General features: G+C 44.7%; 1 protein-coding gene across 1 annotated transcript in view; it reads left to right on the top strand.

The window, feature by feature from the left end:
* SDK2 (sidekick cell adhesion molecule 2) overlaps positions 1-17,850 on the top strand; it is a 247,810-nt gene extending 229,960 nt beyond the window's left edge. The window contains exon 45 of the mRNA XM_036755650.1: positions 17,497-17,850. Within this exon, the coding sequence (XP_036611545.1) occupies positions 17,497-17,850 (354 nt within the window). The remainder of the gene's footprint in view (positions 1-17,496) is intronic.
* Positions 17,851-18,060: the final 210 nt, after the last annotated feature.

The following is an 18,060-nucleotide window of genomic DNA, read 5'->3' on the forward strand; positions in this document are numbered from 1 at the left end:
TAAAATACATAAGACTACAAAGGAAAGCAATTATATCGAAATACAGTTTATCAAAATATTTTTTTAAAAAGTTCATGGCCTCCAGTTAAGAACCTCTGGTGTAGTCAAACACCATCCTTCTAGCAACAATAACATTAGTGACAATAACTGATGAGTATTTGGCACTTTGAGATTTACAAAAACTTGTATGTTTGTAATCTTAATTTTCCAACCTCAGACACTTCCCAGCTGTGTGACCCTGGGCAAGTCACTTAAGCCTGTGTGCCTCAGTTTCCTCATCTGTAAAATGAGCTGGAGAAAGAAATGGCAAACCATTCCAGTATCTTTGCCACAAAAACACCAAATGGGGTCATGAGGAGTCGGGCATGACTGAAAGTACTCAAAAACAACGATAAAAAATCTTCATTTAATTTTCACATCCAACCCCGGGAGGTAGATAACCCAGGACATATGGTTATCCCCATTTTTCAGATGAGGAAACTAAGGTTCAGAAATGACAGAATTCGAATGAACATGTGAAAGCTACAACAAAGCATATTTGGACTCAATACAGGAAAAACCATTAGACCTGTCCACAAGTTGAATGGGCTGCCCCTGGCAAGAATGGGCTGTACCTGTTCACTAGAAATCTTCAAGCAAAAACGTAATGACCGCTTGTCAGAAATAATATTGTAGGGAAGAATCTTGTCCATGGCTAGATGTCCTCTGAAGTCCATCCCACTCTGATACTCTGTGATCCTAAGGTTGAGAGGGAAGAAAGAGAATAAGCATTTACATAATACCTACTATGTGCCAGGCACAGCCCTAAGTATTCTGTGATCCTAAGGTTGGGAGGGAGGAAAGAGAATAAGCATTTATACATACATATATATATAGTGCCTACCATGTGCCAGGCAGAGTGCTAAGAATTCTCTGATCCTAAGTTTTAGATGGAGGAAAGGGAATAAGTATGTAATGCCTACTATGTGCCAGCCGCAGCCCTAAGTATTCTGTGAGCCTAAGGTTAAGAGGGAGAGGAAAGGGAATAAGCATTTATACATACATATGTGTGTGTGTGTGTGTGTGTGTGTGTGTATATATATATATATATATATATGGATATGGATATGGATATATATATACACACACATACACACACACACACACACACACACACATAGTGCCTACTATTTGTCAGCACAGTGCTGAGAATTCTCGGATCCTAAGTTTTAGAGGGAGGAAAGAGAATAAGTATTTATATAATGCCTACTTTGTACCAGGCACAGCCCTAAGTATTCTGTGACCCTAAGGTTAAGAGGAGGAGGAAAGGGATTAAGCATTTATATCATGCCTACTATGTGCCAGATACAATGCTAAGTGCTTCGTAAATATTTCATCTGATCTTCACAACTCTGTAAGGTAGTTGTCTCATTTTTATAGTTGAGGAAACTGAGGCAAACAGAGGTTAAGTGACTTGCCCAGGGTCACACAGCCAGCAAGTGTCTAAGGCCGGATTTGAACCCAGATCTTCCTGACTCCAGGTCCAGCACGCCATCTTCTGTGCCAACTGCCTCAAAAGACAGCTATTGTCGGTGGCAGGATTGGAATCCCAGCCTCACCTGGCCCTAAATCCAGGGCTCTTAAAGCCTCATTTTACAGTTACGGAAATTCTACAAAGGAAGAAGTCTTAAGAATTGAGGGAAGTCAGTACGTGAATGAAACATGTCCTCCAACTCCAAGTCCACATGGCTGTGCCATGTTGATTCCTTGCTATGGGCTTGGCTTAACTCCCTTTCCATTCATCAAAATCCTTGATTATATCTTTGTGTAACTTTCAGGAGGTTGAGAGCCACATGAGAATTAATCCATAACAGGTTAAATAACTGGTCTTTAGCCCTTAATTTGTAAATTTGGAGAACTTAGCTAAAGGAAGTACCAAGCCATGTTTTACTGAGTCTTGAGGGGGTCTGTGGTCACTCTGTGTGAATATCCTCTGTTGAGTTACGAAGATCAGTCAGTGGGACAGAAAGTCTCCTATCGCTTATAAAAACAACAAACCTCGTGTTAAACAGCAACTGAGTGCAGAACGTTGCATGAGGTACCGAGTGAGATGCAAAGATTAGATGATACCTAATCTCAGCCTCCAGAACATAATAATAGATGATAAGTACATTAGGGAGATACAAAACAATGTACCACATGAAGTCTAAGAGAGAAGGACATTACCAACCAATGGACTCGGAAGTTTCCGTGGGAGTTAAGCTCTTAAGTTTCATTTGAATTGAGCTTTTAAAATGTGTAGGGATTAGGGGCAGCTAGATGGCACAGTGGATAGAGCACCGGCCCTGGAGCCAGAAGGACCTGAGTTCAAATCCAGTCTCAGACACCTACTGGCTGTGTGACTCAGGGCAAGTCACTTAATCCCCTTTGTCTCCCAAAAAACCCTCAAAAAAGGTAGGAATTAAAGAGGCAAAGTATAGGATAAAGGGTATTCCAGATACAGAAAACGTCGTGACCAAAGGCAGAGAAGCAAGAGAGTCCAGCGCATATTCAGGAGGGGCAAAGTTGTCCAGATTAGGAGATTGGACTGAATGGAGAATAATATGAGGCAAGGCTGGAAAGATAGGGGGGAGGGCAATAAAGAGCCACGAATTTTTTGCAAATTTTGACAATTCCAGATCCGCAAGTAAGTTACTGCGATAGTATTAGAGAAGATGGACTGAGAAGTGGGTTATGTACAAAGGACGGTGATTGCGATGCTGAAGGGACTGGAGGACAAGCCACATGAGGATCTGTAAAGGAAATGGAGATGTTTAACCTGTGCAAGCAAAGACCTTTAGAGGGTACAATAGCTGTCTTTACCATAGCTATTCCAAACCATCTTTTCTTTCATTAAGCCTCCCATGGCAACCCTTTCAGCTAAGATTTCACTTCATATTTAACTGAAAAAAAAAATGGACACCATTTGCTGAGAACTCCTTCTCTTCCTCCTCATCTCACATCCCACTAACATCGCACCCCACTATCTCATCCTTCACCTCAGCCTCTAATGATGAGGAAACCCAGCTGCTTGCCAAGGCCAGCTCTCTTGATCTCATCACCTCTTGTCCTCTCCACTACTATTATCATATTCTCTCTTTCTCTCCCCCCCCCCTCTCTCTCTCCCCATCTCTCTCTCTCCCCGTCTCTCTCTCCCCCTCCTTCCCTCTCTCTCTTCCTCTCTCTCTTTCTCACTTCCCCCCCCCCACCATCTACTGGTTCCTTCCCTGCCTCCTACAAACATCCCCAAGTGTCCTCGTCCATTAAATAATCATTAGGTCCAACTGTTTATGCTAGCTGTTACCCTCTATCTCTCCTTCCTTTTTCAGCTAAACTCCTTGAAAAAGCCAACTATGTCAGTGCTTACACTCCTCTCCTCAGCACAGTAGCATACACACAATCATATACAACTTCTGACAGTGTCATTTTCAGCTCACTGTCAGTCACCTCATATATCCAATTAGTTGCCAAATCCTGTAATTTCTTTTTCCACAACTTCTCTCCCGCTTTCTTTCACACAGCTACCACCTTTGTTCAGGTCCTCATCATCTGTCACCCGGACTCTTGCGACAGCCTCCTAATTAGACTCCCTGCCCTAAGACTCATCCTCCTCCAGCCTATATTGCACATAGCTACCAAATCAGTTGTCCTAAAGCATCAATCTAACCAGGTCACTCCACTCCTTACTCAGTAAACTCCAATGGCTCTCTGTTACTTCCAGGATCTAATGTAAACTCAAGAGAGGCAACCAGGTGGCAGACTGGATAGAGTGCTGGGCCAAGAGTCAGGAAGACCTAAGTTCAAATGGTGCTTCAGATACTTACTAGCTGTGTGACACTGGCAAGACACTTAACCTCTGTTTGTCTCAGTTTCCTTATCTGTAAAATGGGGATTGAAATAGTACCTATCTCCTAGCATTGTTGTTAGGATCACATTTTACATACAGGTATGTGTGTGTGTGTGTGTGTGTGTGTGTGTGTGTGTATGTACACATACACACATATATACATGTGTGCATAAACATATGTAAATATAGGTGCATGTACAGCATACGTGTGTGTAAATATACTGTACACTATATGCATGCATACACATGTCTAAATATGTGCTGCAGTGCATGTAAATATAGATACATACTTATGTGTATAGGATATATACGTGTGTGCATATTGTGTGAATATATCCACACACTCACTCCTCTGGTTGACATTTAAAGCCCTTCATAACTAGGTCTCTTACTACTTTTCTAGTCTTTTGATTCGTTACTCCCCGTCATGAAGGTTATAGCCCAACCGTACTTTCCTGTTCCTCATCCTCAACCCTTCATCTCTTACCTCCACATCTTTGTCCTGGCTGACTCCCCAGCCTGGAATTCTCTCCCTCCTAACCTCTCAGAATCCCTGGCTTCTTTTAAGGCTCAGCTCAGATACAAGTGATCTCTCTCTTTTGCAGATATAACCTCAGATTGTTTAAATGTATTGACTCTGTAGAACTTTGTTTTTCCTTTTCCTCTTTTTTTTTTTAATTTGTTTTTAAGGAAGAGCTTTTTGGAGTAGGGAGAGGGAGAAGGATGCAGGAGGAAATCTGGGAGAGAAAAAGTAAGATAGCAGTAAAAATCTATTTTTAAAAAAGACTAAGCTCAACCACCTCCTCCTGCAGGAGGGCTTTCTCAGTCCCCTCAAATGTTAGGGCCTTCCCTTCTAAGGCTATCCTTCTTCCATCTACACTATATGTCTCTTGTACATACCAATTCATGTACATGTGGTCTTCTCTATCAGAATGTTAGATCCTTGAGAATAAAGACAGTACTTCTTTTTTCTTTGTATACCTAGCGCTTGGCACAGTACCTGGCATGCAGTAAAAGATTATATTATATTAATATTCATAATTAATACCTGAATATAAAATAATTAAATTCATAATGATTAATATTATAATTTATAATTATAAATGCTTATAAGTTAATTGATTAATTCCTGTATTTGAAGGACTGCCTTATGGAAAAGAAATAAGGTTTTTTCTTCTTGGTCTAGCAAAACAGAAATTAGAAGTGATAGGTAGAAAATTGCAGAGAGGCGGATTTAGACTTGATGTAATGGCGGAGAGGGGGGAGGTGGAGGTGGAGAGGGAGAATGTACTAATATTCAGTGCCATCCAACTTTGAATTGGAATGAGCTGACTTGGGAGGTAGTGTTTTTCCATTTACAGGAGGTCTTTAAGTAGAAGCTGGCTGACCACTTATGCATATGGAAGGGGAGGTTCCAACCCCCAACTTGAATTAGATGACCTCTGAAGTCCCTGCCAAGATTCTGTGAAAGTGGAGGCAGGAAGGCCTATTCACTGGGCTTTTACAATAAGCCAGGCAGGTGGTAACAGAATCACAGGACCATAGATTCATTCTAAAAGACCTCAGAGGTCACCTACCTCAACCCCCTCATTTCCCAGATGAAAAAAGGTCAGGTGACTTGCCAAAAGTCATACAATGGCTAAGTGACAAAGCTGGGATTTGAACCCTGGCCCCCTAATTCTAAACCTTTCTGCTGTGCCCTATGAATTACAGTGTAGTAGGGCAGTGGTTGAAGCCATGGGAATGAATGAGAGCCACGAGAGAAAGTATACCAAGAGGCAAGTATACTGAATATACTGTTGTTTGAGCCTTTTTAAAAGAGGCTGTTTGTGCCTTTTTAAAAGAGGCTGCATAGGCAGGAGCTATTCCTGTGCCCACAGACCATACTCTTTTGGAAATTATCCACCTCTTGGGTGAATATTTTATTAAGTTTGATTGGGTTTGCTTAGGATTTATCTGGGGAACAACTCAAACCCATCTAAGAGAGCCAATTGTTAAATTTTCATTGTGATCATTTACAACTCAGAAATCAGCAAATGCTACAGATCAGGACTTGATTTATTGTTTTGTTGAATGTCTGGAATTAAGGAAGTGATAGGGGAAAATGTAAGTAATACAGGTGAAACTTAAAAGTGTGTCATGTGCACTTTTTTCCCCCTGAAAGCTCATTGTTAAACATTTTTCAGCACATCCCTGGATGTAGCTATCCCCTAAATCCTTGTGTTCATGGAAACTTGGAGATATATGTGTGTATATATGTGTGTATGTACATGTATGTATGTATGTATATGTGTGTATATATAAACATATACATACATACATACATATATGTATGTATGTGTGTGTATTTCAGCCGCTGACAAATCAAGTAACTCCAAATCCCATTTCTCGGAGAGAAAAGGGGTACACTAGAATGGTCTCTACTTGCCCCAGGCTCTAGGGAGTACTTGGACTCGTAGGAGACGTTAAAAGCTCTCTTTCAAAGAAGATTAATATCAGCACTGGCCCTAAGTGTGGGTTGTGTGGTTATTTTGTTAGGTTTTATTTTATAAAAAGAAAGAATGTGGTCATGTGGAAGCTGCTGATCAATCTGGACTGACTCCAAGCCAAGGATAGGTCAGCAAGATGGCTGATGTTCACCAGCTGGTGAACGAGATAGCTGAAGTTGGAGGCATGATTATAAAGTCACGCAGCTGCTTTTTAAACAAACCAAAGGTACATGAACGAGTGAATGAGCTTGTGAGCGCTTACTATACTGGCCAAGCGCTGTGCCAAGCATAAGGGCTGCAAACATACAAAGACAATCCCTGCCTTCAGGGAGCTCACATTCTGCTGGGGAAGACTACAAAATAAAGTGGCCAGGAAGAGGCATTTAAGAGAAAAATACAGGGATGGCGGGGGGGGGGGGGGGGGGGGGGGGGGGGGGGGGAGCCGTAAGGGAGTAGACTAACACATCCTATCCAGAAAACTTGGGAGTGTGGATCTGAGTGTAGTTCATGGTTCCAAACTTGCTGGGTGGGAAGAGGAGGAGGAGCGGAAGAAAGAAAAGGAAATTAGTGGAGGCTGGCGAGGAAGAGAGAGTGGGAGACTAAGGAATGAAGTAGATCGTGCTATCTGGTGCTTTTCTGAAATAGTGGTAGAGGAGAGGCAGTCGCCAGTCAGAGCCCTCAGTTCCTTTCTTCTGAAAAGTAGGACAATGATGGCAACCACACCTGCCTCACGGGTTTGTTAGGCTCGTGTGAAATAATGCGTGTAAAGCCTTTTGCCAAGTTTTAAACGCCATAGGAATGCCTGTGATTTTTAAATCACTTTAGAGTCATCGTCATCATTAGAAGCAGTTGTGAGCCATATGACAAAGTCACTAGTTGACCTATGGCCCCACCTCATTTTTTTTTTTTTTACAATTAGTTCACATTTCTGTAGATAGCATTTCAGCTTAACAAAGCATCTTACATATATGGGGCATCCCAAAAATTGAAGTGCAGTTTCAAACTTCCCTAAAATATTAAAGGAACATCTTATGTACCTTCAAAACAAACCTTTGAGGGCGGTGCCCTCATTATTCGCATTTTGCCAGTGAAGGAACTGATGTCCCAGTGGTACTATCCATTTATTTCCTCATTTACCACACTTGGCTCCAATGGATTATTGGCAATTTCTGAAAACTGAATCCACCTTCAAAGGGAAAAAGATTTGTGTCCCCAGGGATGTTCAAAAGGATGCGTTGTAAACCCTGGAGTTAGTTACTAAAGAGATGCTTCCAACGTGTCTCTTGTAATGGCAGCACCATTGGAATGAATGACCAACCTCCCAGTGGAAGCAACACTGATTTTTCCTAACGAATATGCTAGCATTTGTATATTTTCTGAAGGAAGTGTTGTCACATGTAACCCTCTTTACTTAATAGTCACACCTGTAATGTCTCAGGTGCTAATTGGGTCTGCCCCAAACCAGCAGTGGCTATGCAGGGTGGGAGAGTGGCTGCATCCTCATCTGTTGCTACCTCCTGTGTCTTTACATTGTCATAAAGGTTGCCCTGTCCAACCTTAGCTTGATTTTACAAATATCTATCAATAAATGTTTGTTAAACATCTACTATGTGCCAGGCACTATGCTAAGCACTGGGGCTACAAAAAGAGGCAAAAGACTGTCCCTGCCCTTGAGAAACTCTTAATCTAATGGGGGAGGCAACATACAAACAAGCAAATAAAGACAAGCAAGCTATGTACAGGATAAATAAGAAATAATTAACAGAGGGAAGGCACTAGAATTAAGAGGGCTAGGAAAAATTTTCTGTAAAAGATGGGATTTTAGTTGGGACTTAAAGAAAGCCAGGCAAGTCAGTAGGCAGAGTTGAAGGCATTCCAGGCATGGGGGACAGCCAGAAAAAAACCCCCAGAGCTGAGAGATGCCAGTGTCTTTGGAGTGTCTTGTTCTTGAAACAGCCAGGAAGCTGTTCAAAGGATCAAAGATCACAGGATCAAAGAGTGTCAGGGAGTGGTAAGGTGTAAGAAGACTGGAAAGGTAGGTAGGAGGGGACTAGGTGAAGAAGGACTTTGAACACCGGAGTACTTTTTATTTGATCCTGGAGGTGATAGGGAGCCATTGGAGTTTATTGAGTAGGGGAATTAAATCTGGATATAACAAATAATGACTATTCTAAAAGTCTCAAGCTATTAAGACTTAAAGCTGAACTATGACTTGGGACAACCTACATATAATATTTTCACATCTAAAATCTAGATGTAACCTGAAAAAGATTTCTAGCCCTAATGCTGCCGCCCCCCCCCCCACTTCTTTCAAGGCAATGTTCAAAACAACAAAATATCCTAGAAATATCCTGCACAACTTTGGCAGTAGGTAGGGGGGGGCAAAATTAAAATAGGCCAAACTTCTTCAAGACACAAACAGGTTAGCCTAGAGACAGATTGATGATGGTTTGTTGCCTTGGGTCACGTGACAAACAGGGGAGGGCACATCAGCAACCCTACATTTTTCTTGGGGCACCTGAAATCTTTTGGCAGGCTGCAAGAGGCCGGCAGGCCTGTCCTAGAAGCTCACAGAGTGGTATTTAGGACTACAGAGAAAAAAAGAAGGAAAATTCAAATCCAACTTCAGGCTTGGGCCCCAATTCTCTCTCTTCTAGCATGTATCCCCAAGGTCTCCCCAAAGGGAGAAGGGTCCTAGCTCTCTGCCCTAGCTGAACCACCCTCTGTGACCTTGAGAAAGATACATGACTTCCCTTCTGTGGAAGGTGGAGAGAAATGAGCCCCAATGACATGAAATCTGCCATCACCTTACTTTAAAATATCACAGACTGAAATGGTGATCAAGCCATGCATTTCCAGAGATGGACAAGAACAGGAAAATAGCTTCCTATTTTCACTAGGAAAAGAAAAAGAAAAAAAAATGCTGATGCCCTAACAGAACTCTGTCCTCAGTATGAGTTATCAGACTGCCATGTAGGTTGAGTCTGGTCAGGTCCATCAAAAATCCCACAGAGGCTATTGGGACATTAGAGTGGATAAAGCTCTGGACCCAGAATCAGGAGGACCTAATGATAGTAATAATAATAGCTAACATTTATAAAGTACCTACTATGTGCCAGGTACTATGCAAAGCACTTCGCAGATATCTCACAACAACTCTGTGAGGTAGGTTCTATTATGACCACCATTTTATAGTTGAAGAAACTGAGGTAAACATGTAGAGTGACTTGCCCAGGGTCACACAAGCTAATTTCTGAGGCCAGATTTGATGGAGCTCAGATCTTCCTGATTCCGGGCCCAGCACTCTTATCTGCTGTACCATATAGCTGTCTGGAGTTCAAATCCATCCTCAGACATTGCCTGGCTGTATGACCCTGGGCAAGTCAATTAACCTCTGCTTCAGTGTCTTCAGGTAGATGACATAATATTTGTAAAACCCTTTGCAAACCTTAAAGCACTACGTAAATGATGGCTATTAATTCTTTTCACTCGTGGCCCATAACTGAACTTCCTATTCCAGAAGTCTGGCCAGAACAGTGATAAGATTGTTACCTTCTCATTCCTGGAAGCAGCGTCTCTCTTAATGCAGCCCAAGGTCAATTCAGCTTCTTGAGATGCCCTACCACACACTCTGTGGACTATATACCTCCCTGCCTTCTTCTAGGTTTCAGGACCAGTCAGGCAATAAACATTTGTTACCAGCAGTGTGCTAAGTGCTGGGGATACAAAGAAAGGCAAAAGACAGTCAGTCCCTGCCCTCGGGAAGCTTAGAGTCTAATAAGGGAGACAATATGAAAACAACATGGTACAATCTATATAAAGGATAAATAGGCAATAATCTACAGAGGGAAGGCACTAGAATTAAGAGGGCTTTGGAAAGGCTTCCTGTGAAGGTGGATATTAGAGGGGAAGGGGGCCTGAAGACAGAAAGCCAGGGGGGCAGAGCATTGACTTCCATAGTCCTGTGCCCACAGTCTGCTTTGAATCGGGGTGACGCCCACGTCCCCAAAGTCTTTCAATCTGATTTCACCCACCTACATTTCCCTACTGGAAAGTTTCTTTTTCTGATGGGGATGAGCATCAAAACAAGAAGCCCTTTGCTTCGCGTTCATTTTGTCATGACTTTTTCTTTCCCGCGGCCCCACGTGGCTCCCCCTCCCTCAGCTCGGATTCTGTGCCACCGTCCCCAGGAGCCCCTCTCTTGCCAAACTCTCCTCTCCTCGATGATGGAGTGGCTTTGAGGAGTTCTTAAGAGTCTCGGGAGCTGAAAGCCGTCACTCGATTGCCCGACTGGTTGAGTTGAGGGCTGCCCATGAATGGCTCCTATTGTGTGCAGAGTTACAGGAAAGCTGAATTCAATTAAGGGGAGCAGAGGGAGAGCTGAAAGCACGAGAAAGAAGATTCAAAGCATCGGAGCCCCGGCTCCCCCCTTCCCTCTTCTTCCTTCTCCTCCTCACTCCACCTCCAGCCTGAAAAGAAACAGATGTTGTAAGAGACAAAGCCCACTCCCCTCACTCCCCCCACCACCTCCCACAGGCGGCGGCGACTGCCGCAGCAGCTATTAGAGCCTCCCTCCCTTGGGCTGGGGAGCGCTCAGGGCAGCCACTTTAACCCGACCCGGCCTGGCCAGAGACTAGGAAAAGGGGTGGTGTCGGTTTGCTGGGGTGGAAGCAAATGCAGGTTAGATAAAGATTCTCCCCTTCCCCTTTTTTTATTGTTCATTTCTCAGCCCCTCCGCCTATTCACGAGCAGGGGCCCCTCCCCCCATTCATGCACAGGGTTTTCCCCCCACCCCCATTCCTACCAGGAACATAAAAAGCCCTGTCCCGAATTCCAGGCCAATGGATGGGGTGCGCGATGGGGGATGTAACCTCCCAGGAGGGTATGTGCCAGATGCTCAAGAGGAAAGCAGAGAAAAGGCCTCCGCACCCCACCCCACCCCCTACCAAGCTACAACCATTCCTTCGGCTCCAAGCCTCTATGATTTCATGCTAATAAGAGGAGGGAAAGGGAGGGGTTTGCCTTTTCCCACCCCAGCTGCTCAGCAGCTTTCTTCTTGCAGAGACCTAAATATCGCCCCCCCATCCCCTGCCACCTCCCTGTGCTTTCGCTAAACGGCCTTATTCCCCCTTCAGAGACTTGGGCAAGTATTGCCACAAATGCCCCTATTATCTGTCTCCCTCATCTTCAGAACTAGCAAGACCGGTACCCAGGAGCCTGGTACTTCGCTGCCTTGTCCCAGAGGTCTGCCCAGTTCTAATTCGGCCCCATGTCAATCAATCAACAAGCATTTATTAAAGGCTTAATAGGTTCCAGGCAGAACTGAGCCCTAGGGTTACAAAAAGGGGGGGGGGGCATCAACCAAAAATCCCAGTCCCTGCCCCACCCTTTTCAATGGTGCATTCTACTAGGGGAGACAGTGCATGTAAGACTAGATGCAGAGAAGATTGAAGGTAACCTTTGACAGGGAGCTGTGTGGTGCAGTGGATAGATGTTGGGCCTGAAGTCAGGAAGCCCTAAGTTCAAATAACCAGTTGTGTGACCCTGGGCAAGTCACTTAACCCTGTTTGCCTCAGTTTCCTTATCTGTAAAATGAGCTGAGGAAATGGCAGACCACTCTAATGTATTTGCCAAGAAAACCCTAAATGGGGTCACAAAGAGTGGAACAACATTAAAACTGTTTAAGACTTATAGGAAAGCATCTAGAGGCTGAGAAGGAGAGAAGGGGCTCCAGCAGAGGTAAGCCTAAAATGACAACTGAAATGACTGCATGCTTATACCATCTAAAAACTGAGCTTAGCCCCAAAACAACCCCAGCCTTCCTGGGGTTTCTCCAGGGATCAAGATCATGCTATAGGGAAAAGCAAATGAAACTTGAAGTCAGAGGGTCTGGGTTTGAATGCTACTTATTGCTGTTTGACTTTTGTCACTGTCTCTCTCTTGCCTGCCTTTTCTCAGCTCTAAGGAATGAATGAGTGAAAAAATCTTCTCCTGAGTGCTTACTGTATACCAAGCACCATGTTAAGTGCTAGGCATATAATTAGGAAAATTGACAGTTTCCACTTATGCTCTCTCAGGGCTTCTTAAACTTTTTCCACTCAAGACCCCTTTTGCTTTTTGGCAGCATTCCGTGGGCACTGCATGGCCTGAGGGCATGCACCCAGTGCAAAGTGTGCATGCTGTGTGTTTAGAACCAAGGGGGCAAGCACTGCCAGAAACACCTCAGATGCATTATTCGTTTGATTTTGAATTAATTTTTGGTCGTTGCACATTCAGAAATCTTTCTCTATTGCCAAATTTTTCTCAACCCTATATGAGGTCAAGACCCACAGTTTAAGAAGCGCTTAGTCCTAACAGAAGGACATGAAAGAAAGTTCAGCATCAGAAAGGTCCCAGCATTGGTGGTAACAAGGGTTCACAAATTCTTAGGTTGTATAAGTAGGTCAGATAACCTTGGGAGAGTGAAAAGCCCACAGGTCTGCCAAGTGGTAAAGCCTGGAGGGCCTTAGCAGCAGTGGCAAGTGGAGATAGTAAAGCCTGGTGATCCTCCATCTCATCAGAAGGAAGGAGCTAATAGACTTCCATCGTATCCAAGCCCTGTGAGCCTCTAAGGAGCTCAGGCAGAGGGGGAAGTAGGAAAAAGGATAGGTTCCCTGGGTGCTGGGGAGTCTTGCTTCCTCCTGGAATGGGTTCTGAGACACCCTGGGGCAAACAGGAAGGCAAGAGCTTATGGTGCCCATGATGGTGGTGGGGGGGGGGGGAATTTAGACTATATCAGGGGTTCTTAACTTTCTTTTTTCTTTATGTCATGGAACCCTTTGGCAGTCTGGCAAAGCCTATGGATACTGCCTCAGATAATGGTTTGTTTGGGGTGCGGGGTGTTGGAGGCAATGGGGTCAAGTGACTTGCCCAGGGTCACACAGCTAATAAGTGTCTGAGACCAAATTTGAACGCAGGTCCTCCTCACTCCAGGGCTCTATCCAGTGCACCTCCTAGCTTCCCCCTCAGATGATGTTTTTAAATCCATCAAATAAAACACAAAGATTACAAAGGAAGGAGACTCTCTAGGGCCTATTCAGACTAAGCATGGCCATTTTGAGGACCAACTCTCAAGCAGGGACAGTCCAGCTAGAGTTCCTTGAGCTGTTATGTTCCAAATAATAGTTTATCTCCTCCACCCCAACCCCTTCCCTTGGACTAACTTTGGTTAAAATCCCTACCCACCTTAAATGGATGATAGAAAAGGAACCATTAGCACAAGCATGTAGCATGGCACATCCCCTCCCCCACCCTCCCAGCTTGGTGAGAATAACTTTGCTCTAGGATCAATCCCACCCAGCCCCCCATCCTTCAGCCAGGTGGCACTGGAGCACTTCTCCCTCTACAATCTTTTTTGTGTGTGTGTGTGGGGAGGGTGCAGTAAGTGGGTCTCTCTGCCCTAATGTCCTATTCGTCCCACTTTGTTCTGCTCTAGGCTAGCAGCTAGACCAATGAAATGAAAAAGGCTGGTTTGTATTGTGCAGGATTCTGTCACAGAGAGAACAGGAGGCAGAGCTGGGCAAGAGGCTTTTCCATTGTCTGGCTGCTCTGGGCAGGCACAACCAGATGCCTGACAAGCCGGGCCTCCTGTTGGGGGGGGGGGCAGGGGAGGAGCTGCAGGAGTTTTTCATGGGGCAAGGCAAGGGAGTAGCCGGATCTGAGGCTTCTCTCTAACTCAGCTTTCAGGAGATCCAGAGCCACCTCGGCCACGGAGTGGAACAGTCTCATGGGAGTGGAGAGATAGGGTCGCTTAGTGGGTAAAACCTCGTAACTGAAAGTCTAGATCCATCCGATGATATAATTATGGGACCTCAGAGGCCATCGAGTCCAACCCCTTTACTTTACAGATTAAGAAGTCGAGACCCAGAGACATTCATTGTCTTGCCCAAGGACATACAGGCTGCAGATCGGGATTCAAATCCAAATGTTCAATTCCCAAATAGAAAGCTCTTCCCACGATGCCATGTCATCTCTCTGCTGGTCCTCCATCCCTAAGAATCAGTGTTCCCATCTGTAATCTGGGAGTAATTACCACGACCCAGTCCTTATACTGAAATTTTATCTATAAAGTGCTTTAAATTCCTAGGGGAAAAGTTGAGTATCATCCCCTAGAGTTCTGCTCATGTAATAATATATGGTGTAGATGTAGTCATTTCTTATATAGCAAAGTCTCCATATAAGGCCACATAAAATAATGGACATACGAAAAACCAAAGGTTGGTTGTGTATAAACTAGCAGTCCCTTTCTTCATCAATAGCTCTCTCATCTCACATCTCTGTGGCACTGCCTTCTCCCCACCCCCACGATCTCCTCCTTCATTCCCATCTCTGAGGAGGAGGCCCTTCTGTTTGCCAATGTTTGTTGAGTTATTTCCGGGTCCAACCCTTCATGACCCCATTTTAGGGTTTTCTTGGCAAAGTACTGGAGTGGTTTGCCACTTCCTCCTCCAGCTCATTTACAGATGAGGAAACCAAAGCAAACAGGGTTAAATGACTTGCCCAGGGTCACACAGCTAATAAGTATCTGATGCCAGATTTGAATGCATGAAGATGAATCTGATTTTTTTTTTCCTTTTGGAGGCAATCCAGGTTAAGTGACTTGCCCAGAGTCATCCAGCTAATAAGTTTTCTGAGGTTGGATTTGAACTCAGATCTTCCTGATTCCAGGGCCAGTACTCTATCCATTCTGCTACCTACTTGATCCCTCCTGTCCTGTCCAACCAATTGCCCCCACCATTATCCCTACTCATTCTGTCTCTAATCTTCAGTCTCTTCCCTTCTACTGGCCCTTTTCCTTCTGCCTATGAACATTCCCAAGTCTCCCTATCCTTGGGGGAACATTTTGCTAGATCCTCCCATGCCTACCAGTTATCATCCTGTATTTCTCCCTCCCTTCCCTGCTAAATTCCTTGAAAAAATCATCTCTGCTCAGTGATTCCACACTCCTTCCCTCACCCTCTTATAAACCTTCTGCACTCTAGCTTCCAGCCTCAACATTTAACTGAAATTGCTGCCTCAAAGAAAGCCACCAGTGATCTATTTCTTAAATCGAATGGCCTTTTCTTTTGTGTGTTCCCTGAAGCATCTGCTGCTACTCACGATCTGCCTCTTCTGGGTACTCTCTCCTCCCTGGGTTTTTGTGACTGCTCTCTCTTGGTTCTCCTCCTACCCATCCGCCTTCTCATCCATCTCTTTTGCCCGCTCTTCATCCATGTAATGCCCACTAACTGGGCATCTTTGTTTTGCCCCCTCTCATTTAGGGATCTCATCAGCTCCTGTGAGTTCAATTATTATCTCTACATAGATGATTCTTTACAGATGATGATGGGCAGCTAGGTGGCCCAGTGGATAGAGTGCCAGGCCTGAAATCAGAAAGACTTATCTTCCTGAGTTCAATTTTGGCCTCAGACACTTACTAGCCTTGTGACCCCTGGGCAAGTCACTTCACCCTGTTTGCCTCAGTTTCCTCATTTGTAAAATGAGCTGGAGAAAAAAATGGCAAACCACTCCAGTATCTCTGTCAAGAAAACCCAAAAATGGGGTCACAGATAGTCTAACAACAAAAAAGATCATGTTCTCATCCCCTGGATGATTGCAATAGCCTTCTAGTTGGTCCCCCTGCCTCAGGAGTCTCTCCACTCCAAACCATCCCCCGCTCAGCTACCAAAGTGATTTTCCTAAAACATATCACCCTCCACTCACTAAACTCTAGTGACTCCCTATGTTTGACATTTAAAGCTCTTGACAACTTGGCACCTTCCTACCTTTCTAATCTTCTTACCGTCTTACGAGCCCTGCCCCCACTCCCCTCCGTGCACTCTCTGATCCAGTTATACTGGCTTATTTGCTGTTACCCAAACTCTTCACTCCAACCTTTGACCCTCAGAATCACCAGCTTCCCTCAGGAGTCCATTCAAGGGCCCCCTTCTCCAGGAGGCACTTCCTGCCCCACCCCTACCCCCAGCTGCTAGTGCTATCCATTCTGTGTGTATTGTAATAACTCAATTTTATGGAGTGCTTGTCATGTGCCAGGCACTGTACTATGTACTTTACAATGATTTAATTTGATGCTCACAACAACCTTGGGAGGCAAGTGCTGTTACTATCATCCCCATTTTAGAGATGAAGAAACTGAAACAAAGGTTAAATGACTTACCCAGGGTCACAAAGCTATCAAGTGTGAGAGGCTGGCTTTGAACTCAGGTCCTCCTGAGCTGGAGATGGAAATGGCAAATCACTCTAGTATCTTTGCCAAGAGAACACCAAATGGGGTCACGGAGAGTCGGACGGGACTGAAACGACTGAACAACCTCCGAACTGCAGACTTAGCAGTGCGTCTTGCATATTCTGATTTGTATAGGCTATCTCCCTGTATTAGCAAGGCAATGATCACAATATAGATGATAATTGTCAATATGCCTATGTGGTTCTGTATTGCAAATTATAAGAGACTCTCCACATAGAAGGTAGAAAAAATAAACCATTTATTCAGACACCAAAGAACCAAGTCCCAAAACCAGTCAGCTCAATCCATCACAGCAGCAAAGAATTCAATACACAATATTACAGCAGAGAACCACTCCATCCCATAACCCTTCCACCCACAAATACACATGTGACTTAGGCTTCTTGTGATGTAAACAGGTGGCATAGGCCTATTAATGGGTGGGAAAGATCTTCAAATCTAAATTACCCTTATACTCCCCGATTAGAACATAAGCTCCCTGAGGGCATAAACTGTTTGTGCTTTTTCTTTGGGTCCCCAGCATTCAGCACAGTGCCTGGTATACAGCAAGCACTTCTTAAGTGCTTGCTGATTGGTTCCAGAGATTGTCCTCATATCTCTCATCTCATTGGGCCTCAGAGCATTGCTATGAAGTTGAGAAACTGGGAGGTTTATTCCTATTCTACCCAAGATCAGGGACTGACTGGATCAAGATCGTACAGTGAGCCATTGGGTGAACCAGAGCTGGAACCCAGGCTTTCTGCCCTCCCACCCCCAGTTCCGTATGCCAGAAGGCCTCACTCTGTTCTGCACAGGATAATATCTGACCAACTTACTGTCTTAGCCACTAATATCCCCTTAACCCTTTGTCCCCTCAGGGAAGTGACAGCGAGTATGAGGTAGACCAGAACCACCAAAAGGCCCACTCATTTGTCAACCATTACATCAGTGACCCCACCTACTACAACTCGTGGAGACGGCAGCAAAAGGGCATCTCTCGGGCCCAAGCCTACAGCTACACAGAGAGCGACTCAGGGGAGCCAGAGCAGGCCACCATGGCTAACAACAGCAGCACCCAGCAGGGCAGCCTCTTCCGGCCCAAAGCCAGTCGGACTCCAACGCCTCAGAACCCTGCCAACCCCCCCAGCCAACAGAGCACGATCTACCGGCCCCCCAGTAGCCTAGCTCCTGGGTCCCGGGCCCCTATAGCTGGATTCTCATCATTTGTTTGATGTTGGAAAGGAAAGAAAGAAATGGTACGAGATAAATCCTCCTCCTCCTCACCCCACCCCACCCCACCCCCTTCCCTTTCCTAAACAAAACAAAACTCAGAGTTGAGTTGACTTTTCACCTCCCAACTTTATTTTTCCAGAGATTCCAGGGGCTAGCAAAACCTAATCCTGAAAGGGAAGAGAGAAAGGGAAAAAAAAAACCAAGCAGAT

This window comes from Trichosurus vulpecula, chromosome 4 (genome assembly GCF_011100635.1).
Source record: "Trichosurus vulpecula isolate mTriVul1 chromosome 4, mTriVul1.pri, whole genome shotgun sequence".
Taxonomy (NCBI): Eukaryota; Metazoa; Chordata; class Mammalia; order Diprotodontia; family Phalangeridae; genus Trichosurus; species Trichosurus vulpecula.